Source organism: Amphiura filiformis, chromosome 20 (genome assembly GCF_039555335.1).
Source record: "Amphiura filiformis chromosome 20, Afil_fr2py, whole genome shotgun sequence".
Lineage (NCBI taxonomy): Eukaryota > Metazoa > Echinodermata > Ophiuroidea > Amphilepidida > Amphiuridae > Amphiura > Amphiura filiformis.
Window position 1 is genome coordinate 28290083 of NC_092647.1, and position 24243 is coordinate 28314325.

The 24243-nt window shown below is 36.2% G+C and overlaps 1 protein-coding gene and 1 long non-coding RNA gene across 3 annotated transcripts in view; one reads left to right on the forward strand and one right to left on the reverse strand.

The window, feature by feature from the left end:
* Window positions 1–1722: 1722 nt before the first annotated feature.
* Window positions 1723–24243, reverse strand: part of LOC140141774 (xylosyl- and glucuronyltransferase LARGE1-like) — a 36982-nt gene continuing 14461 nt past the window's right edge. For both annotated transcript variants that reach the window (XM_072163643.1, XM_072163642.1), the window contains exons 8-15: window positions 22496–22647; window positions 14330–14405; window positions 13044–13090; window positions 11116–11278; window positions 8355–8436; window positions 7437–7554; window positions 5334–5423; window positions 1723–3565 (exon numbers count right to left, since the gene is read on the reverse strand). In XM_072163643.1, the coding sequence (XP_072019744.1) occupies window positions 3385–3565; window positions 5334–5423; window positions 7437–7554; window positions 8355–8436; window positions 11116–11278; window positions 13044–13090; window positions 14330–14405; window positions 22496–22647 (909 nt within the window). In that variant the 3' untranslated portion in view covers window positions 1723–3384. The remainder of the gene's footprint in view (window positions 3566–5333; window positions 5424–7436; window positions 7555–8354; window positions 8437–11115; window positions 11279–13043; window positions 13091–14329; window positions 14406–22495; window positions 22648–24243) is intronic.
* LOC140141775 (uncharacterized) lies at window positions 15125–18906 on the forward strand. Its single transcript, XR_011857446.1, has 3 exons — window positions 15125–15306; window positions 16177–16291; window positions 17784–18906. It is a non-coding gene; the product is annotated as an uncharacterized lncRNA (long non-coding RNA).

A 24243-nucleotide genomic window follows, 5' to 3' on the forward strand; every position in this document is an offset into this window, starting at 1 on the left:
GGCAAAAAAAGAAGACTCATAACATAGTGTATTGATATACAATGGCATGCACGCAGTTGGGCACAGCACTTACGCTAGTCAGTGCGCATTAAGTATCTGGCATACGCATGTGTATTTACGCAAGCATGAGTTAGACTTGGACTGACGCGCATAACAAAACCAAACAATGTTCGCCAATTAAAAGCCAGACATGCAAACTTGAGCAGATACTGTGTATTTATTTGGGAGTCAAATATATTTTGAATCAGTGTGCTCCTGAAGTAAAAGGCAGTATCTGATACTAATTAACACAACCGATACTGTATTTTTACTTCTGAGGACCACAGAATTAGAGGAGGAGAATCGGGACTCAACCGCCATCTTGATACAGCCATGGAGCAAAAATTAGGGGTATTCGGTTTCCCTCGGAGAGCTCTCGAGGCATTCGTTGTTATGCAAGCGAGACATCACATACTAAGCATAATTTGACATGCTTCATAGTGAAACGTGTCAATTGCAAGATGCTAAAGATGAGAAGCAGAATTGTCTTTGTTTGTCTCCGCGTAGCGTCTGCAAGGACCCGAATACCCCCAATTTTCTCCCCATAGCTGATGGCACGATTGTACCTTACGATATAGGGAGTTTCGGTTCTCCTTCGCTAATTCTGTGATGAGGGCAGATTATCACCACATGTCAATCACCCAACTCATTTATAAAACCAAGTATATGTACAAATTTAAATGAAACACTTGTGTGAAAGACAAGCGAGAAGAAGTATCATGTTATGGCTATACATTATACAAACTTTTAAAAACTTAAGGGCTGGGGTATGAGCGTTTGGACAGTATTTATTGTGGGACATTAGAGCACATCAGACATATCGAATTGCATTCTGAATACGAAGAATGTCATTCTGATATCAAATAACTTTGATTTTTGAAATTAGCAATTTAATACACATTTTATGGCAAATCATTAAAATTGATATTTTTGATATTTAACAGTACTTGAAGTAAACTTTATAAATCTGATGATTTATACTTAAAGTGTTTGTAGGTGGGATGAAAAGCCGACGATCAATTGAAAATTTTGACCTTTATATTGAAGATATGGATTTTTTTCCCAAAACACCAAAAAAAATTAGGTCTTTTGGGAAAAAAATCCATATCTTCAATATGAAAGGTCAAAATTTTCAATTGACCGTCGGCTTTTCCTCCTGCTACATACACTTTAAGAATATGTCATTAGATTTATATCATTTACTTCGAGGACTGTTATATATCAAAATTTGAAAAATATCAAATTTTTATAATTTGTCATAAAATTTGTATTATATTGTGATTTTCAAAAATGAAAATTATTTGATATCAGAAAGACATGCTTCAGTATTCAGAATGCAATTCGATAGGTCTGAGGCGCCTCTCATGTCCCACAAAAATACTGTCGAAACGCAATAAACGCTCATTTTAGATCCCTTAAGAGCGTTTCATAAATATTAAAGATCTATTTAAAAGGGCATTTAGTGATCCACAGCATCATCCCCCCACTGTTCTAAAAAAAGTTGATATTTTTATACCACTGGAAACCTCTACATAACATTTATATGTACACAAAATTTCTTGCAGATTAATCCATTTAGCAAAGATATCGTGAAATTTTACATTGTGAAAAATACACATACCGTATTTAGTCAAATAAACCCCGGGCGTTACATTTTCCCAAGGGGCGTTTATTCAAGGTCAATTTTAGAACGATAATTCCCGTTAAAATCATTAGGTAAACTAAAAACACACGCTAAAATGACGAACTATGAACCAGAAACACTGACTTCTGGCTCACTTCCGGGTTTTTGATCCAGATTTTCGCCGATTATTGACGCTATTATCGACCATGTGCGCAGCTTGGTAAGCTTACTACACAAGATAGCATGGAAATATCGGCATTTTTGAAACATCTTGGTTGAAAAAAAGTGGTGGGGGCGTTTATTTGAGGGGGGGCGACTATTTGACGAAATACGGTAATCATGCATAACTTGCAAACGAAAAATCAGAATCAACTGAAATTTTGGGAATAAGCTTTTTTTGTGGATATCTACTGAAAAATGGTATAAAAAGAGGATACTAGGATCACAAAATCCTCCTTTAAGATCAAATATAGGCAGGTAAGATTAATAAGCCTTTTTTTTATGTAACATTACGTTTCAGAACAATTTGGGGGCAACTTTGGATTGTTGGCAGAAACGGCCACTTTCCCCCAAATCAACATCCCCAAATAAATCCTGAAATTGCCTCTGTATAATTTGAAGTTTTATAAAACACCCCGGCTCTTTGGATTTGAACAAATCAAAATGAATACAAATAATTGTTTAAAATCTGTTATACAACAAATAAATATAGGAATACACTGTTTTCCACTCAACTTGAGTAAAGCACCAAATTAAAGCAAAGACACACAGTTTTTCTCTTATAGAATTCCAGATTCATACATAGATTCATTCATACATACATTTTTACTATAAGCCTAAAATTTAAGTAATATTATTGCCCTCCATGGACAGACTTAAATACATGTAAACCCTGATGTAAACACCCTTTATACAAAATTGCCCCCAAATTAAAACTGTGTGGTTTGTTATTCATAAGTAATAGTTCACCTACGGCCAAAAGGTCTGCATGCCTCAAATTAAAGCTGCCGCACATGTTTATTTTGAATTTGTTGCAATTTTTTTTCCTACCAAAAACATAAAACCGCATTCCCAATTGGATTTTAAAATCTTCACATGCTGTGAGAATAGTATATTTTGGCCCCAATAAGACCTTGTCCGTTAAATTATAAAATACAAGCTCTGAATTATAAAATGTACGTTTGAAACAAAGGTGTCAAGTATTATATATTACCTGCCCTTGGCATGGAGGTAATGAAGAGTTACAGTACACCCATTATGTAATGTGTACAAAAGCACTAAATCCATCTTAAGAGAAGATGTAGTTTGTGGCAGGCATTTTTACAACAAACACAGATGCAGCCTCCGGGTTTGAGGTGATAGGCCCGTAGCCAGTACTGAGGGAAAAATAGTCATAACTTATGATCATCAACGACGAACCCAGTGTAAAGTTGCACATTAAAGAATCTTAGATTTTGAATTAGTCAAAATCTCCTTAAAACAAGAGCTAAAATTGAGATATATCACAAACTATAATTGCTTCTGAAAATTAGCTACTCAAAAATAAAGAATTTGGTACGAAAATTACTTTGTTTTCAATTGATTTCTATTTGGTTTATTGGTCTGTATCTCTAAATCTGTACTGGCGGCTTTACACTGACTTCGTCGTGGATAGTCACATTAGTAACTGCATCATACTCCAACACATCAGAGTATTTAGCGAGATCAAATAATTTTCAATGCTACCTGTTTTGCCCACATGGTCCAAGTCCATATTTTTTCATTATCTTTGCCACAAATTCAAATCTAGTGATTCTATTCTGTAGTCTTTCCAGTGGGTCTGTTAGAAAGTTTGTGTTGTATGTAGTGACACGGTGTGGAAGATGTATGGCCCAAATATTGGGTAGTACCTCAAAGGTAAATCTGTTGAAAACAATAATTGAATAATATTAAAATAAATGAACATTACATGAAGAAATGAGTTTATATTGACATTCATTTGATTGAGGGAAAGACAGATAGATATAGAGAGAAAGAGGGAGGGAGATAGGATATGAAAGAGGAAAAGGGAAGGATCATTAGTTGTCCTAGTGAATACTAACAAATGAAGTTGCTTATACATGAGAGCTATTCACTTCACTAAATCTTGCACTGCAAGCATTATTACAACTCAAAATTGTTATGGTTAAATTGTAATTTCTGTAACATGCATGTTTATAATATTATGTTGTTTGTATTTTGATGATGTTTGAATAAAATAAAACTGAACAGAATATTTGTTTAAAAAAAGTGTGATGATTTATAGTGCGCTATATAAAGTGTACATGTATTCTGGCACAGACCTGCCAACCTACCGAAGTCAGAAAAAGGGACATTGAGGCCAAAACCTTGTACATGTGACACACAAACCAGGTACCGACAAATTCAAAGACTTGAGGTGTGCAATACTTTCAGAATTCAGGGAAGGTTTTGCAGGTCTAAATTTGCATCATTTTCTGCTGTTCTTACATTTAAATTTGCCGTCACTGTGCAAATTGTATGAAAAAGGGACTGTCCCTCTTTCACTTTGGGTTGAGGGACAGTCCCTCAAAATGAGGGACAATTGGCAGGGCTGCACGCAGGGATAACCCCACAAGCCATACTCTGTAGTTAGTTCCTTGCCCAGAGGAATTTTAAGTCAGCTCAATCTTTCATGAGAACAAAGAGTGACCGCGCCGGGGCTCAAACTCGCATCACCAAACACCAATCCACCGGAGCCTAACTATTACCAATTGAGCCAACTTGACTGGCTGGTATAATGCACACAGCAATGTACTTTAACACCAGTCTTATAAACTGGGTTGGTTATTTTGCTGTCTACCAGGCTGTTAAAATTACAAGCCTAACTGGATATACCATTTCTTCCGCTGATGTGGCAGTAACATCAACGCGTTGAAGCAACTGTTTCACTTGCGAATATATGTAGTGTCTTTAAAAGCAAAGGTAGCAATTTGATGCTGCACCCAATGAAATGCGCATTGACATCACTGCCACATTAGGGTGAAAAATGGTATAGAAGCAATTTATCCTGACTAAATAGTGCTGAAAAAGGTTGATATGTACACTTGCACTCCTGATAATGCAATAACATCTAAACTGAGCTAAAAAAAACAACTTATAATTTTTTACAACTTGTGAATCACAAGGTCATATCTTAAAATACTGTCAATCAAAATGAACCAAAATTACACACAGGATTACCTTAATACTCTACTCAAAACACATGTCAGTAACCAAGCAGTTGTCCAACTGACACAACAGCAAAATGCACTGTCATGGGACAGCTTCCTGGACTTCCTTCACTTTCACAGCCCAACATTTGGCACCCAGGACAAAAAATCTGTGAGAATGCACACAAGATCCTTGCACAGATGATAAAACGGTGCTGCTTTCTGCTTTTCATACACTTTTTTCATGAAACAGGGTTGCGCTGTGAATGTGGTCCAGGAAGCTGTCCCATGTCGGTGCATTTTGCTGTTGTGTCAGTTGGATAACTGCTTGGTTACTGACATGTGTTAAGAGTAGAGTATTGAAGTAAATCTGTGTGTAATTTTGGTTCAATTTGATGGACAGGATTTCAAGACATGACCTTGTGAAAAAAAAGTTTCTTTTTGAGCTCAGTTTACTATTATAATAATGAAATTTCACCTACCCTGCTGCCAATAGCTCCATAGTGTGAGCTACTTTGTTCATTCCGTACCCTGAGAAATTCTCATCAAATAATGGTAGATCTGATGTTTTTCTATACAAGGAAAGAAACACAAATCAATGAAAGAATTACTTTGCAAAGATATTATTGTGAACAACAGGTTAAAGAAATTGCAGGTCCTGATTCTTCTAATGTAACTTACGAATTGCAAGATATTTCAATCATGTTACTATCATTTCCATACATAGTTCCATCTTAAAGGGAAAACATTTTTAATTGTGTCTCTTTGTTTGCCTTAATTTGTCCGTCCTTTGAACACTAACATGGGTAAAACTAATGTAAAGACTCATTCAACTCCACTATGAATGAAGGTGCAAATGCATGTAAAGCTATAATTATTACTTTCCAAAATATAATTCTCACTTTTAAAAAGCAACTATGGTGTGCCTGTTTGAAAGCTCATTACTTTGGATAATGTGGCATCATTGAGTGGCGTGTGGGATATAGCATGGAAATAGTAGATAAGAAGGAAGAACACCGAGATACTCTAATCCAAGTAAATCCAGTTACCTATTCGACTGAGCAAACAACCCTCAATTGGAAGGCACTTATCGCGACGCTCTCAGGGACAGTCACATTGCCGCTATTGATCGATACATAGATTGATTTATATAATACTGAAAAAAAAACATCATCACAAATCTTGCGCGAACAAACAAATTTTACCGGAAGCTGTGACCTTTGGCTTGGCTTGGGTTTTTTGAGTATGCGTAGTTAACTCAGTTGCCACTGTTTTTCCACTGTTTGTAAACATTCACATCGAGAAGAAATCAACCTAGAAATTACCGAAAATTCTATCAAAATCGGACGTTCCTTCGCAAAGATATGACTTTTCTGAGGTAAGCATATATTTTCGTTGTTTTTTAGGTAGTTTTTGTTGACCTAAATGTAAAATATCTACTATTTCCATGGATATAGGTAACGAGGATGCACACTCAACAAAAATACACAAGGTGATGACATCCAGCGATTGAGGAGATCCAATATTCCCTGTCCTTACCAGTGTATTGAAACAACACAAAAATGCACTCAAGACTTGTCTTACTTGTTTGCCAATGTTAAGTCTTGTCTCAGATAGTAGAAAGTCAAATGGGTCCACGGTTTGGAGCTTAGCTTTGGGTGGGCAAGGTCCTCAGTTAGAGGACCTCGTTTGCAGGTATTTACAAGTAGGGGGGTGGGTGGGTGTGTGTTTGGTGGGGTGCATGTAGGTGTTTCCATGCCATGGACCTATGTGCAAATGAGCATCATCCTTGGTTTGTGGAGTTACATTTGTATAGTAGGTCACAATTGCATGCCAAATGCATTTTAGAGATACGCCCCCTATTGATATACAAGGTCAGTGAAAGCCAGGGAAGGATAAGGGTGCGTACGTGTTTGCCGACAAACGAGGACACACACAAGATTTTTCACCCTAAACTGTGGACCTACTTCCAACCGAGGACTGTCCTTGGTCTCAAACTGCTGCAAAAGACCTCAAATGCATGCTAGATGCTTTAATTGCTATTTGCCTGAAACCGAGGACCACACATCTAAAAACTACCGTCCGCAGGGTGATGGCTAAAATTCCGTTTCGTATTATACACAAAAAAAATCCGCCATTTTAGTCCACGGTTAGGCGATGAAAACATCATACACACGTCCTCGGTTAGATAGCAAAACATAATGTCCACGTTTGGAGGCAAACACAGACAGGGGTGTGTGTGTGTGTGGGGGGGGGGTGCTTGTAAACACAAATAGAGACATTTACTGGACTTAAACCCACCACACATTCCAGCACTTCTCCACTGCACCACATGGCTAAAATTGCCAAAAATGGATGTCCCCGGTTGTCAGGGGATGAATAGCATGTACAGGATTGTAAGTTTTACTACAAGTTTTGTTTGTTTTCGCACACAAATTTCCCAGTTGACATACATATGTCCCCAATTGACACATATGATATATGTCCCCAATTGGTGGGTTTTAGGCTAGAATTGTGTGTCCTCAATGGTAGGTTTTAGTGAAACATGTGAATCTATATTCACTGAATCTATATAATGTACTCACCTGATAATAATGTAAGGTTCAAATTTATCTTCATAATTAATAACCTTATATGGTTCCTTGGAGGTGTACCAAGCCCTGTAATCAGTTGGTCTATGAGATTCTGGTGATATGAAGTGTCCTGCAGATAATACATATTGGTCAAGGAAAATGTGACATAGTATATGTCTTGAATCAAATTGATTAGAAAAAGAGTTCTTTAAATAATTTATAGAAAATCTTATTCCATTTCATAAAGGGGTTATCTAATACTGTATTTCCTCGATTAAACACCCCAATTAATTTCTTCAACCAAGATATGTTTAAAAAATACTGAAATTTTTATGCTACCTTGTCTATTAAAGTAAGCCTACCAAGGTCCACACTTGATCGTCAATTAGCGAAAAATGACATCGCATACCTAGAAGTAAACTGGACGTCACTGATCCTAAGTTCATAGTGAGTTTAATATTTCGGCATGACTTTTAAGCTTATCAAACAATTTTTTGGCAATTAGCGGTGTAAAAATGACATACTTCTTTAACAAACCCTCCCCTTTTTGAAAATGCAATTCCCCTGGGCAATTCATATGTAGAAAAAATATGGTACTTCTCACATGAGATCATCCAGATGCATACATGTACATGTACATGTACTGACACCCTATTAAGATGACACCCTACTAGGATCTCATACCTGCTCATCTCAGGACACATATGTCTAAGGCTGGGATATTCAGACAGACTCTCATCAGGTACGCTCTCGTCCCTGAGGTACCTGGCTCTGAATTCCGGTGCAGGGTTACCCGAAGGTCAATACTTATTATCTATAAGCTAAAAACTTTATCAATAATGTTGATGTGCACACAGGTATTTTGTCCCCAGCCTAGTCACCCTTCAGTGGTCCAATGCATTGCTGCAGATAATATAAACTCAAGGATACGGAATGGAATAATGTTTGCTCCAACACCAAATATCTTCTCTTTTAGCTCCTCCTTGGAACTGGGTGGATCTCGAAGTGGTTCCTGGAGTTGGAAAGAAAATAGTAAGCTGATGTAAAGAAACATATCTTTGTACAACGTTCAATTTGATATGTTGTGTCTTTATCATAAACACTTTTTTATAGTACCTAAAATGAACCATCTATATAAATAAAAGGAAGTCGCTAAATCTTGTTCGCGAATAGACTCAGAGATGATTTCACTTTCAGCTCTGATTTATTCGTACATTGATCGGGTACATATTGCCATTAAACCATCTGAGGTTCATTTTTGCCAAACTATTCAATCACTATGGAAATAACAAAAAAATGTTCGGTTGCTAGGCCGTTGAGGTCAATAACCTTACGGCTCAGGTCATGACCAAAAAGCGCGTCAAATGCATCGCTTGCCGATTAGTGGCGAGTCACGCGCACCCTGACACGTACATGCGTCTGGGTTTATAGCTCGCCACGCGCAGAGGGTTGTCTGATGGTCTGAGGAGGGGGGGTGGTCCACTCAGAATTGAACACATGATCAAAATAAAGGCCTAGGCCTAATTGAAGCCATTTCGGGGATTATTTTTGTTTTGTCATTGCTTTAAAGTGTACAGGTGTCCAAAACAGAAGCCAAAACAAACACTTCTTTATACTGAAGGGGGTATCAAGGGGGGGGGGTTGAGTATTTGAAAAAAAAAATCAAAATAAAGGCTCAATTGAAGCACCATTTTGACACTAATGTTGTTATCATCGTTTAAAACGTAAGTATACAGCTGTCCGAAGCAGAAGCAAAAACAGACACTTCTTAATACCCAGGGGGGATGTGGCCCCCTGAGTAGGCCCTATTTGAAAAAAAAATCAAAATAAAGACCGAATTGAAGCTATTTCGCGACCACATTGACACTATAATAGTTGTTATCGGATGTCCAAAACAAGTTTCTTATCAATACGCGGAGGGGGGGGAGGGGCACTCGAATATGAAAGTAACGTACCTGTCCCTATCAGAGTATGACACTAGGGGTCTATCGAAGGCGATTATGGTCAAAAAGGGGGTTATTCAGTGTGGGCCTCCAAGAAAATGTGTGAGAACGCTAAAATTCAGTGCCATTAACCGTAAAATATAACTTGGGCAACGTTTTGTGAAAATTTGCCTTTTTGAAACTGAAATTGCTACAAAAATGTTAAATTTGTTCACAATGCGCGCAAAGCGCCTAAAATATTTGCAGATTTGGTGTAAATTTCTATTAAAAAAAAGGGGGTCATTGGGTGTAAGCTGGTGAAAAAGGGGTCATTGGGTGACAGATTTGCAAAATAAATCTGAGGGATTGAGTGAGTAGGCCTATAACATGTATAACAACATTATCAAAGATCTGGATATTCCCTTAAATAAAAGTTTAGCTTCTTACATGACAGGAGCTAACATGATTATCAACATCTGATTATTACTGGATGAATAATCTACACCAAGACAGCATGATTATCATCACCGTTTACTCCCGTTTACTAAACACTCCCGTTTACTAACCGCTCCCGTCTACTAAACACTCCCGTTTACTAACCGCTCCCGTTTACTCAACTAGCGGGGACCCGCGCGAAGCTAGTAAATAATATTTAAAAGTAGAGTCGGTGCTGCTTTATGGATGCAAAGCATGGACCATCACCCCTAAATTTGCAAAGGGTTTGGATGGCTGTTATACCCGCATGCTAAGAACTGTTCTGAATGTGCATTGGAAGGAACATAATATGTCAAATGCAGACCTATATGTAAATCTTCCAAAAACAAGCCATAAGATCAGGGAAAGAAGAACCCGGTTTGCTGGCCACTGTTCCAGAAGTGAGGAGCCCGCATCAAAAATGGTACACTGGATGCCCAAGCATGGGAGGCGGAAACCTAGAAGACCTGCTCTGACCTACATTGACATTCTGAAAGATGACACTGGACTGGAGGCAGCAGATTTCAAGACAGCAATGGAGGACAGAAAGTTGTGGAAAGCCATCACAGTTCAAGGACACCACTCAAATTAAGCAAGAAAGTATAAGCAAATTTAAAAGTAAATAGGAAATATCCTGACATACAGCCAAACCTCCCAAGTTTATTAGTATAATTTTAGATATTGAGGGTGCCTCAAATTATGCTAATGATACAATATATGTGAAATGATCTGCTCCTGGAGGGAGGGGGCAAAGGTGGCACATTTGAAATTGAGATAAACGCAAAAAATATGGAGTAAAAAAACTAGAAAATACACATCAGAGAACTTGAGAACCAATAAGTTTACTAGACCTAATGTTTGTAATAAGGCAATTTTCAAAAATGCCTCCTTTAAGCTTTGGCCCCTATGCAGCAGATCACATAATATATGATACATAAAGGCAGGATTGTATACGTAGCTAGTAAATATTTAGTGGTATGTACTATTGGGAGTGGAAAATGCATATTTACCTAAAATGTTCATCTGGGTAACCAAATTCACACATTTTGTTTAAAAGTCTGTTTGGGGCCTTTTGAGCCTGAACTCAGAGGCTCTTCCAAGCTATTAAAAACAAAAAGCCATTCCCATGGCTGATAAGGGCATCAGTCAGCTGTGGTACACGCTTTTGTGTATGTATAACTTAGGCCAACATAATTTCACAGTTATGGTGCGAGCTATTCTTCAACTCACACAAAAAGTATACAGCTTTTTGGTCTACTATGATAATGGAAAATTCAAAATAAAGAAGTACAAACCTTTGCATCTTCAGAATACTCAAATGCTGGTACCACATAAGCTACCTTGGTCTGTGGTAGAGATGGTTTGAAGCCCCTCAGTGTGGACTGGAAGCTCTGCTCCAGGTTTGGTGAGGGGATAAAATCAGCATCTAATAACAATAGGTATTGTGTTTTGGCTTGGCTGCAAAATAAATGGATTCAAATAATAATACTTATTTAAGATGGTGAAAATAATAATACTAATTCAAATAATAATACTTATTTAAGATGGTGAAAATCTTACCAAATGAGCCAACAAGACAAATACACTATGTAACAGATTATGTTATATGGTTAAAATTGTTATCAATTACCCAATATACATAGCTGAAATATAATAACCAAAAACAACAAAAGCACAAAATAACAGAAGGAACAATTACAATACAAAATGTAAACCTAATACTGTAATTACTTGTCAAATAAATTTGCTGGGGTAGTCAGGAAATAGCTAGACAACTAAATACTTTGTTTTTCTTCTGAGTTTGGTAGTGGCATCAGTGCATTTAAGCAGTTGGGCCACAAGCATGCTGACAAACCACCCATGCACCTGTGTGTATACGCTTTGCACGATTAGGTTAGTACATGCACTTCACCACTACCAAACTCGAGGAGAAGCAAAGTATAGGAATTTTCTGGATAGCTAGGTCCAACGATGTTACCGTAACCACCCGGGTATAAGCCCACCTTCGGCTATAAGCCCACCCCCTATTTTTCAAAACATTCTGGGAACAAGGGTGCACTCAGGTATAAGCCCAGTACTAAATTTTGGCCAAGTTCTAAAAACAAATCAATGCTTTGCTCTCATATTTAAGAACAAATATAAAAAAATATCAGTTGATAATTAACATTCCACACTTATAATTTTAAGAAATTGACATAGATGATAGAAATTACTGGTACATTGGGCATATACAAATGGGGGAAGATTCATGCACTAGCCCTTCCCCGGTTATAAGCCCACCCCATTTTAGAAGTGAAATCTGCCATCTAGTGGCGTGGGCTTATACCCGAGTGGTTACGGTACTATCCTGAACAAGAAGAAGCAGTGGCACTGAGCTGGCATTTTAAAAAGCCATCTGTGAGATAATTGCTTAACCATCATTCAATAAGAAAGAGGGAATGCTTTTTCATTCAATCTCATCACTCAACAAGAAAGGGGGATTTGCTCCATACCCGCTTAGGCTTCAAATGGTGGTATCAGTAGTATATATAGATGGGGTGACATCAATATAAACATTCATCAACAAAGGCAAGGGACTGTCTATCACTACGTCTGAGCGAACTGCATTTGATCACTACACGTACTGTTCAATGGCCTGAACAAAACATGATGCGCATGCATGCATGCCGGCAAGTAACAATGGGCATTGCCAACCACCTGCTGACGTCACATCATCTAGAGGGAGAATTGAGACCCTGGACTGCGGACTTGTAAAAATATCCTGCACCTGTATCTAAAGGTAAGACACTTCTATCTGTCATGAGTGTGGACCTTTGTCAAAATGTCATCTAAGATGTACACAGTGCTCAAAATAAGCCAAATCTTCAAGGTATATATTGCAAGATTTGAATCTACAGGTAATCATCAATTTTCTGAGGCCTGAACTCAAATTGTTACATGGGTCCACATTTGTGACACTTTGTAAAACTTCAGTCTGGCAGATAAAAAAAGGGAGGTATTACCTGCCATGGATTGATGATGAAGTCAGCATTGAGTCCATCTAGCCGACTTTGACGATAAAAATTCAAGGGCTTATCAGCAGGCTCGGGCACTGACCATGATTGGGGGGGGGGACACAAGCCATTTTTTGGCAATTTTCCTATGGGATTTTCTAAATTTTACAATCGATTAGGGGGGGCACGTGTTCTCTATGACGCTACGCTATTTTGATCACAGGACTTACCTTATGGCTTTATTTCGTAGATAATTTATTGGATAGTCGTCATCCACCTGAAATGACAAATGAAAATTTACATTTCAAGTTGGAGATATGCCAGTGGTGCTATTGCTGCAGTGTAAGACCAGTATTACAGGCTGTTATCAATATGATTGTTCTCTGTACACCATCTGTTTTAGGTGTTTTGAAATGCCTGTATCTGGTCATTGCAAGTAGATCCTGTGGTGCATTTGGAAGAGCAGACTTTTCAAAAACACCAAAAAAGAATGGAGTTATAGAACAATCAAATTTGTACAGCCTGCATAGTCATATGCTTTTCCGCTGTGATAGATGTTGCATTATACAAATGTAGTCTTCCAGAGCAATTTTCGCTTCTCTGCTGTGATTTTCAGATCTAATGATTAACTTTAATTGTTCTGGTTTTTGTTCTTCTCGATGTTTGTCACTGCCAAAAAAATGCTGCACACAATTGAAGACCTCAGAACTAAAAGGGGTTAAGTCACAAAATCATGAAAAATGAGCCTGTCATTCTGTTGGTATGTGCCAAAATTGTGGCTTCTTTGGCAATCATCAGGCCATGGTAGCCTTTATTGAGCATTGCTTTGTGTCAAAGTCCCAGAAAATATACTTTTCATTTACAATTTTTGTTATTTTTGTTATACCCAGGAGCAAAAATAACATGCTCGATTCCCGAAATAGCTCTAGTGTGCAACTTTGTTCAGTACTCACACAGGAAAAAGCTTATAGATGAGTTGACGTCAATGCCTGGCAGTATGCACACGCATCATCACAATTTCCATTGTTTTTTGCCTGGCAGTATGCGCGTGCATCATATTTTGTTCAGGGCTTGTGTTTTTAAAACTCCCGACATGTCACAATAAGGCTATTGAACAGTGTAGGGGTTGCATAGGGTTCATCCAATACCAGTCCCTTGCCAGTCATACCAGTCCCTTGCCTTTGTTGATAAACATTGAGGTCATTTCATCTATACAACGGTCATCTGTGTTGCATGAATCAGTCTATTTGGGTACTACATAATACTGTGTACCAGGCTCTGTCTATACTGACTATACGGTAATCACTGTTACACATGCATGTTTACAATGTTCGACAAACATTGCCGTAAGATTTGAGTATCATATAATTGGCACACGGGCACAGGAATTCCCGAAATTCCCAACTTTAATCAAGTATAGTAGTAATTGTAAGACATGAAGTTTAGAATATTTTCCACCCACAATTATTAGAAGATGACTATTATGTTTCAATTCCATTTTATTTACACTACTTACTGTTTTTGCATAGAATGCAGTCAGATCACATTTGGTTTGAAACTTTGTATCCTTCAACTTCTTCTTAATGTAATATCTGTAAGAAAACAAAAAAGATACCATGCAGCTGTAGTTAAACATGCATATGATGATATGAAAGATATGAATAAATTAACTTTGTAAGTGTCTTTGGTCCATAAATTATTATTACTAATATTATTTCAACATTTTGAAAATAGAATAACAAAATTAAATTTCACTGAATCGTACATTATGCATTTAAGGAAAAAAAAAAAACATGAGATAATAAAGCAATGCAAATTACAAATGAATGACAAATCACCTTATGACTTGGCACCATTGTTCCTAATTTCATGGTTCATTGATCCTTTACATGAAAAAGAAGCCCCATCCAATGTTGCATTATTGTCAATGACTTGTTTACATGTATATTGGGTTTTTTTTCTATCATTGCACTATGCATGGGGGTTTCCCTAATGTTCCCTAAATAGGTGGCCTGTATGCATGTTGCCATCAGTATTAATAAACAAAATAAGCATTTTTTTATCATTTTGATGTCCTTCATTGTTAAAAGCATTGATAAGCTTCTGGTTTAACATAATTATATTGAAGAAGTGTCTAGCTGTCGCTAGTTATGTTTATAATCTACCATATACCCCCTTTTTATATTCTTTAAAGTATATGTAAGCCAAAATGGCAACACTGTACAAAAATGTTTATTCAACTTTTAAACTACATTTGTACTCTCAATCCTTTTGTACTATTAAAGTATTTATTTCAATTCAATAATTATTTCACAATTTGACAGCTAAATATATCCTACTGAGAATTTCCGAATATCATGCAAGGCAAATCTGATCCTAAGCTCACTGCTAATTGCCAAACAGTAATTCCCACGCTCTTATATCAGTGATATAATATAACATCAAGGATCGGAATTCAACCATTGGCTGCGACAAAAGAAGCAGAAACATAAGGTAATTTAACATAATAAAAGTTAAAAACCTTTATGCACCAAAAGGAAGCTATGCTCTGAAAAGGAAGTGAAGTTGATGGTGCATTTTATGATCTAGAGCTGCATCTATGAATGATGCTATGGTGTAGGCTATAATGCATTCAGCGATTTTTGTAAAGCATGCTGGACAGGGGTTGCGCTAAGTTGCATTCTTGCATGCCACACACAATTGTTATGATATGAGTACATGAAGTTGGCTTTTATGTGAAGCTCAGGGGTTCCATGCGTGTAACAAAATTAATACTAGTAAAGATGTATTTCCAATTAAGTTTTGAGTGCCGTGTTTATAAATCGGGACATAATTTTATGGATGCTAAATTTTGGTAGAATAAATACTCCAGCCCTATATACATATATGTGTCAGTGTTCATGTACACCAGTGTATGACACAACTTAACTTTAGCCTGAACTATGAGACTATTAGTAGGCCTATCGTGTTACGAAATTCGGTGTTCACATACACACAGTAAATGGCACTACAGTTTGTCCACTTTGAAGTACAAAGTAAAGTACGCAGGTAATTACACAGTTTTGGCACCGTATACAAATGTATGAGCGACGAGCATCTTAATACGCGACGCACGATACACTTGCACAAAACGTGCGTATCTTACTTTGTACTTCAAAGTGGAAAAACCTGTACTCTAGCATAGCTTTCAGTACTATGAATCAATTTTTTCTATACAGAATACATGAGGGGTTGGTAACATGAGCAATTTTCTTTCCTGATTATTTTTCTTTCCTTATTATTATTTTTCTTTAAAATTGTATTTCAGCAATAATTTAAAACACATTTGAATAGAGAAACAACTTCTTTTTATGATCTTCATAGAAAATGAACTGGCAACTGTGTTACTGAGCAACCAGCCGCCTCTGCAGTAAACAGAAGATTATTAAACCAACACTAGTGTAGAAAAAGGAGCCTGCAAGATCTTGAAACGTCCACAGTGAGTATTATTTTCTTAGAATAGAAATATGACTTTTAGCATCTACTACAAATAAACAACTTCAATCTATTATACAGAAATATTGTTTTCTTCTACTACATTGTAAAGTTCCCATTTGTGACATGATCAAGGGGAATGAGTCACATGTCGGCCCTGGTCGAAAATGAGTTTTACACAGGCTTCTATAAAGAGGACATTTAGAGCTTTCAGAAACTGAAAACCCCATGTTGATACGACTTTTCTTTGTGAAGTTAAGTCAATTTACCAATCGCTGAAAACAATATAAAACAAAAGAATTTTAACACTTTCTTTGTCAATACGCGGTATCTCAAAATCAATATTAGCGACATCCGACTCATTTCCCTTGATCGTGTCACATTTGTGCCTAGTTTGGAATACTGTTGTTTTGTAAAAACATGCCAAAAAAGGTTACAAAAACAAAACAAAATGCCATTTCTACAATGTATGGGCAGATGGACCTCTAAAGTAGGGTCGGCCAGCCAGGGTCTTTTTTTGTTGTTGCAGGAAATGTCTCTAAAAGTCACCAATATCTGTTCCTGTGCTTTGCCCAATTTTTTTTTTCAGTCAAATAAACCTACTTTCTGCCCAAAACAACTGATTTCACATGCATTGCATACGGCAATTCCAGTCAAACTCATAAACAACCTTCGGCCCCAAACAGCTGATTGTACATGCATACAGCAAATTTATAAAAAAATAAAATCTCAACAAATTAAAAATCATGCCAGAAGTTAGTTCAACAAAAGGGTGTTTTTTTGGGTTTTTTTTTTTGGTTGCCTTAAACATGCTTATGATCACTGAGTATTGTCATACAGGTGGATGCATCTGTCAGTGTTCCTTTATAAAAGAATTTTCAGCTTGGGCTAAATTTGGTAATTTTGTCCATTATATTTCAAAAATTAATGTTAGCCATATGTGACGTGTCATGTCAAAAGGAGACACTTTTGGGCAGGATCGTAAATAGAGAAATAGCCAAAAATCTGCCCGGGTGATTTTTTCACAATTTGGGTTTGTTGTTAATGTTTACAATAATTGTCTGAGAGTTTCAGACCGGAATATAACTGGCATCTTGTATTTTTTGAGACATTTTTAAAGGTAATTCCTATTCCCAACATTGTCAATAATTATTTTTAAAGGCCGATATCTCAATTTCCAATTTTATAATACCATAACTTACAAACTCAATAACTTCGCTTTGGAATGGCCGATTTCATTGGGGAAAACAGCGTTGTGGAGCAAAATATCTATATATTCAAGATATGTAAAAACCTCAAAATTGATAACCTTCCCAAAAGTGTATCCTTTTTACATGACACGTCACATGTACCTTTATGAGCACATCTCCTGGCATTGCATAAGCATGACACATGATCACTTTGCAATCATACATTTACTAAAGAAAATTTGCCCCCTCCCCTCCCATCTGCCCTATGTAAATCAACAACATTACATGTTTTTCTTTTTGTTTCAGGAATCTTAATTTGACACCCCAAAATTTACATCATGGCTGCAGAATCAAATGACCAGAGACAGGATTGGACATCGGTGCTACTGCCCATGGACAACATGTCTCCAGTAGTAGTCATAACGAATCCTTTCACCTTCATTAGCCCTAGACATTCATTCAATGATGACCATCCGCATTTTTTCAAGGAGGAAAAGTGTAAACATAAGAAATGCTTATGTATTGTTCTCATCATTCTATTGCTGTTAGTCACGTTTGCTATGGGCTGGTTACTGAAATATTACCGGGTCACCGATATTACAAACTTTTGATGCCATATGGTACAATTAGGATTTCAGATCATTTGCTGTATGATTGAAATAGTGATATAAAATTGGATGGTTTGAACCCAATACACAAATTTATTGGTCGAGCTATGAGTTTTAAAATATTGGACGAGACGAAGTCGAGTCCAATATTTTTAAACTCATAGCAAGACTAACAAATTTTGTATTGGGTGAAAAAAACCATCCAATTTTATCATTATTATGTTTTCAGAATCTTTTCTTGGTCAAAAACATGACTTTTGGTGAAGAATTTGATTTTTTGGTCATAAATGTGATTTTTGGTCAAAAATTTGATTTTGGGTCAAAAATGTGATTTTTGGTCAAAAATGAACGAGTCAATAATGAGTTTTGGTCAACAAAATTTTTTGTAGAAAAAGTGAGCCTATCCAAACACAGTCCAAGTTTTGAGTCAAAGTGTTGATTATATTGGACTCTTCAACTCTGTACAAAGTATAGGAAGGAAGATTCTGAGAACATAATAATGGTTAAAATTAAGTATTCAGAGATCAAAATGACCAAAGACACCATCCCAATTTGCTTCTTGTACCCAAAGACTTCACCTCAGTTGGTGCTCTTGACAATTATGTGAATTTTTAAGATATCCTTCAGCTACTAGCTGCCTTGATTCCCATCTGTTCTCTTTATTAAGCAATTTGGGAATCAAATTATGATTCCTGCAGTGTTATATAATGCCAAAATCTTGAAAGCATATTCTGTGTCTAAAGGTATTATGGAAAAACACTTTTTGGAGTAAGTTTGGGGATGAGCTTGTGGATCACAAAAGTGCTCCTTTAATTGAAACATATCGTCACCCTCATAACAAAACTGTCTAAGTCATTCTTACATGTTTCTCATTTGCAATTTTGATTTTCTGAGTAATAAACCCATAAGTAATCAAATTTCTAGTCGCATTCTTCATTAACTTGTGGAATACATCAAAAGAGATGAATTCCACAAGTTCATGAAGAATGCGGCTAGAAATTTGATTATTATGGGTTTATTACTAAGAAAATCAAAATTGCAAATGAGAAACATGTAAGAATGACTTAGGCAGTTTTGTTTATGAGGGTGACGATATTGTTACAAGTGAATTTTGCATACTGACAAACCCCAGAGGACATTCCCATAACCCAATCACTAGAAAATTCATTTGTTAAGATTTATTCAAGATTCAGACATTTTCTTGTATATTTCTTGATATTCCTTACAACTATTTCTTTTTAAGAAAAGTTAACAAATAGTCAAGAAAATGTTTAAATCTGAACTAAATCTTAACAAATGAACTTCCTAGTGAATGGGGTTTCTGGCCATGGTATGTCTGCCTTTTGTACACATGTGGCACAGTTGACCATACCTTGCATTGGGATTGTGTGCAAATATCTGGTGTTTTCATCCTTTTATTTAACATTCAAAACTTATGAATAAAATTAATGCAGTGTGACAATATGAATGTTTTCTATAAGAAAATCAAATTTAATTTTTTAAAGTCTCAACTATTAGCTTGTTGGCTGCAGTTTTAAAATTACCATTTTGTGTGTATAGTAACGGGGACTTTGCCTTTAAAATTAGGTTATATTGATCATATTTCCCAATTGTAAAATGTACATTATACAGGTCTTTTGTGGCAGTATGCCCAAATCACAACAATGTTTATAACAGGAGTTAACATAATCCTTTCACAATTCAAAATGCTAAATGTGAACATATCATTTCCATACACATTGTACAGTCTATTAATAGGGATGCCCACTCTCAATACAGTTTCCACTAGAACGATTTTTCATTTACTGTGTGCGTGCACTCAAACACGTATTGTCTATGGAGAAACTGATCGATACAAGAAATCCCAGGCCTGTTAAATGGCGTACATACTTGTTTTGATCCAAATGTAGGCCTATATCAGGGTGTTTCAAGAAATTCCTGATTCCACCAGAAAACATTAACCAAACTTTTTCCTGTTTGGTCAGTAAATAGAGAGGACCTTCCTTCATGAAGAGATCAACTTTTTTAATGAAAAATTTAATGAGATGAGAACTACAACAGGTTGAAGTGACACCATTCCGTGCATCAGGTGTTCAAACGCAATTATCTCCGAATTTGGAGTGAATCAGACAAGCAAACTTACATACTCATAAAATTTAACTATTTTTGCAGACAAAATGTACAGGATGTTAAGAAATTTAAGAATGTTTAAGCCTACCATGCGCCCATCTCAAATAATGGACTTCCGTGCACTTCTCACTACCATGTCCATTTCATATGCTATCCATCATCATGTGATCATGGCTTCCAAGCACACACAGTGTATTGCTCAATGTAGTAAAGATAACCTTTGAGTTGGAGCAAATTTCTCAAAATTGGTAGTGATTAATGTTACCAAACTTATGCCATGATGAAATATAATAATTTTTGAAGATAAAATGTGCTGACCTTAAAAGATTGAACAATGTTTAAGACTACCGCTATTCATTTGAAATAATGCACTTATTGTTCATCTCCTCTATGGAGATATTTTCCATGGCGGCCATCTATGATCATGCTTGAGGTTTCACCAAACAAACCATGGGTTTTGAGGTCTTATATTTTTTGTTGTATGTCAACAAAATCGATTAAATTTTCAGGATGATCTTATTTTCATGTTGTTATAAGCAAATATAATGTTCCAGATAACGCTAGTTAATAAATACATTAAGAAAAAGTACCTTAAAGTTGCACTTTCTGTTAGTATTCCATTTTGGACTTTAACTTTTTAACTTGTTCTAGCAGCCCTATATAAAACCGTGACACTCGAAAGGCCATATCTCTGGAATGAAACGTCCGATTAAGATTATTTAAACGCCAAAATGTTTCTTTCATCAATTCCCAGCCAATAAGTTAGGTCTGAATCAATTTAAAAGTACTTCAATTTTTAGTGGACATGCCTACTATTAAGGCTTGACGTGGTTGAAACTTGTTTGATTGTCGAGTGCTAAATTTGGTGTACAATTATTGATTGTTCATATGAGAAATGGTGAAAACTATCCCCTGTGATGATCTGGAACCTTGGGCGATGATGGGCATACTATCTATGCGTTTGAAGCCACAGGGGATACAATTTCATCATTACCCAAATAATGAAGCAGACAATAGTTGTTGTTTTTATATACATATATCCCATATCCCATATATAGATTTTAAAAAAAAATTTAAACTTTTTCTGGAAAGAAAACTTTCCTTTATAGATCATCAGTTGCATAGATAAGTTCTTCCAACCTTCGTATCAATTTGAATTCAATGAGCTTGGATAGATTGGTCTATAAGTCTTTTATAATAATTTGAACTCAGCATTGCATTTTGTTTTGTATCATGATGTTTTTGGTTACTACATTTTGTAATATTTATTATTATATTCATATTATCATGTACATTATGTATCAGGTCTTCCAGGGAGACCAGTATATTATATTGATGAAAATTCCTGAATAAATAACAAATAAATAATATAAATGATCAGTAAATAGAATTTTTTTTCACTTAAGCTTCTAGGCTACCAAGGCTGAAGCTACTGTATGATATAAGCAAGTAATTGCTTACTGAAACTTTTCCTTGACATGACCAAAAAGGATCCAGAATTTCAACTTGATATTTCTTCAAATACTGTTAAATAATAAATGATGTTCAAGTTCTGTTTAAAATTGGCACAAGTTTTAACATGTTGCTGGTGCAAACAAGTAGGAAACAAAATCATTAACTGTGCTGAGGTATTGTAACAGTACCAGTAAACTGTAATTGTGAAATGTGTGTTGAGTTTTCATGCGGATCTTGAACATTATTAATTTGGTTGTATATTTTGCATTTGATTCTTGGTCTTGGTAACACCATTTTGTTCTCCTTCCCCTACATAGTGTCATTCACATGTAACACAATCTGGTTCATGGGAGGCAAAGGTAGCAAATTTGAAATCACAAAACACATGTAACAGGTTATTGTTTTGGAAACTATAACCTGGCGACAAGTTTCAGAAACTCTTTAATTGCTCATAATCTTTTGAACTTTCAATGGGGTTTTCTGCAAAATGCAGCTTATACTTTTTACTATCCTACAAGAAACTGGAAATTGAATACGACCGACTTCAGACTGATTTTGCTTGATCACACCACATAAAGTCATCATTTTTGAAATGGTAAACCAAATATTTAAACTATAGTTTAATGCTCCAGAATGCATGATAATATATATTATCATGCATTCTGGAGCATTAAATGACTTGATTTGGTAAAAAATCTGACATTTCTGTCAAAATCACAAGATTCATTGAAGCGAATATTTTGACAAGACATCCTGAAAGAATAAATTCTCACACTTCGCTAAAATTTGGATTCCCTGAAAAAAAGGTTGCCCTTTGTTCCCTACCTTTTCCATTCATGGTTTTCATCCTCTGACTTTGATTTAGTTGGTACAAACAATACCACCGACAATGGTCCATTCCAGTGTTCTATTGTTCTCTGTAGAATGTCTATTCTGTCCATGGAGACATGTGTTACTAAAGTCACTTCTTCTGTAATCTTCATGAAAAAAATATAAGAATATCTTTACACTGAAAATGACATTGTTCCACTGAAAATCACCACAACAAAGGAAATTCATACACTCCTATATCAAAGCAGCAAATCAGAAAAGCGGGTAGAAAAGTATGCAGAGTGCATTGATTGTGTACATGTATAACGTCGCATAGGATTGACGCAGAGTGCATTGATTGTGTATAACGTCGCATAGGATTGACGCAGAGTGCATTGATTGTGTATAACGTCGCATAGGATTGATTCATTTTTCAGGCGGGTTGATGCATTTATATTTCATTCTATTTTCCAACATATTTAGTGATAATTGTGTTATAAAAACAGCAAAAATCATGTGTTTTTTCTTCTCGGGTATGAAATAGGTTAATGAATGCATATTACTTGTTTGCTCAAGAAATTAAGACAAAATAATGCACTTGCGCTGATGTTGATGCATCTAATGCACTCCCCCCTTTGGGCTTGTGGATTAGACATATCAACATCAGCACATGCATGTCTAATTTATCTCCCAAAAAGTAATATGTGTTCATTAACCAATAAATGTTCCACTGAAATTGTTTTCAGTTTATTTTTCAGTGGTATATCAAGTATTGTCTGCTATAATGAGCAATGATCCTGGGCATAATTTCCATAACAATATTAACAGAACTGGCCAGCTCATTTCAGTGTGATTAAATCAATTTCAGTGGGATTAATAAGTGGCCAATGATTTTCAGAGGCCTTTCAGTCCATTTTTCAGTGTGGTTGAACTAGTGGCGATATCGTGTAAATTTTCAGTGTTCAGTTCAGATATCAGTGTGATTTTCAGTGTATTAATTTCATACTGATAATAGGGTGGTTTAATTCAAGAGAGGTCAGAAGTTAGTTTGTCCTCCACAATGCAATACACTCATCTGTAGATATATCCGAAATAATTAGGTGCAGCAGATAAATATGTATTGTACTCTCTGCATTCTGGATGACAAACAAACTCCAGTTGACTTGCTATAAGGCTGCTACCATGAATAAGAGGCCTACAGGGAACATGAGCCAAGGGGACAAGACTTCCAAATCATTACACAGCTATTAGAATGACTAGACTGGGACAAATGTGCAATTTTAGGGCTAAAATGGGCCAAAACGAGGACAAATTATGCTAAAGGAAGATGCAAATTACAACTGTTTTGGTCAATATTGTCACAGTAATTATGATCCAGGGTGCAACTTGCCCCTGCCCCCTCCCCACAGTTGGTATGCCTCTGCCGTGAATCAGCCCTATACTATACAGTATTAATAAAAGTGAATATCAAGGTAAAGAGCATCACTTGACATAAACATGTGATTTTTGCACCATATGTGACACAATCTGGTCCATGGGGGCCAAAGGAGGCATTTTTGAAAATTGAGTTACTGTAATTATTACATTCTACATACAATAGGCTATCATCTATTTTCTATTGTTTTTTACTCGATGTTTTTTTACCTTTATCTCAGTTTGAAATTTGCCGCCTTTGGCCCCCATGGACCAGATCGTGTCACATAGATTGTGTGCGACCATCAAAACATATTCACAACAAATCACTTTCTGGCGATTTGAATGTG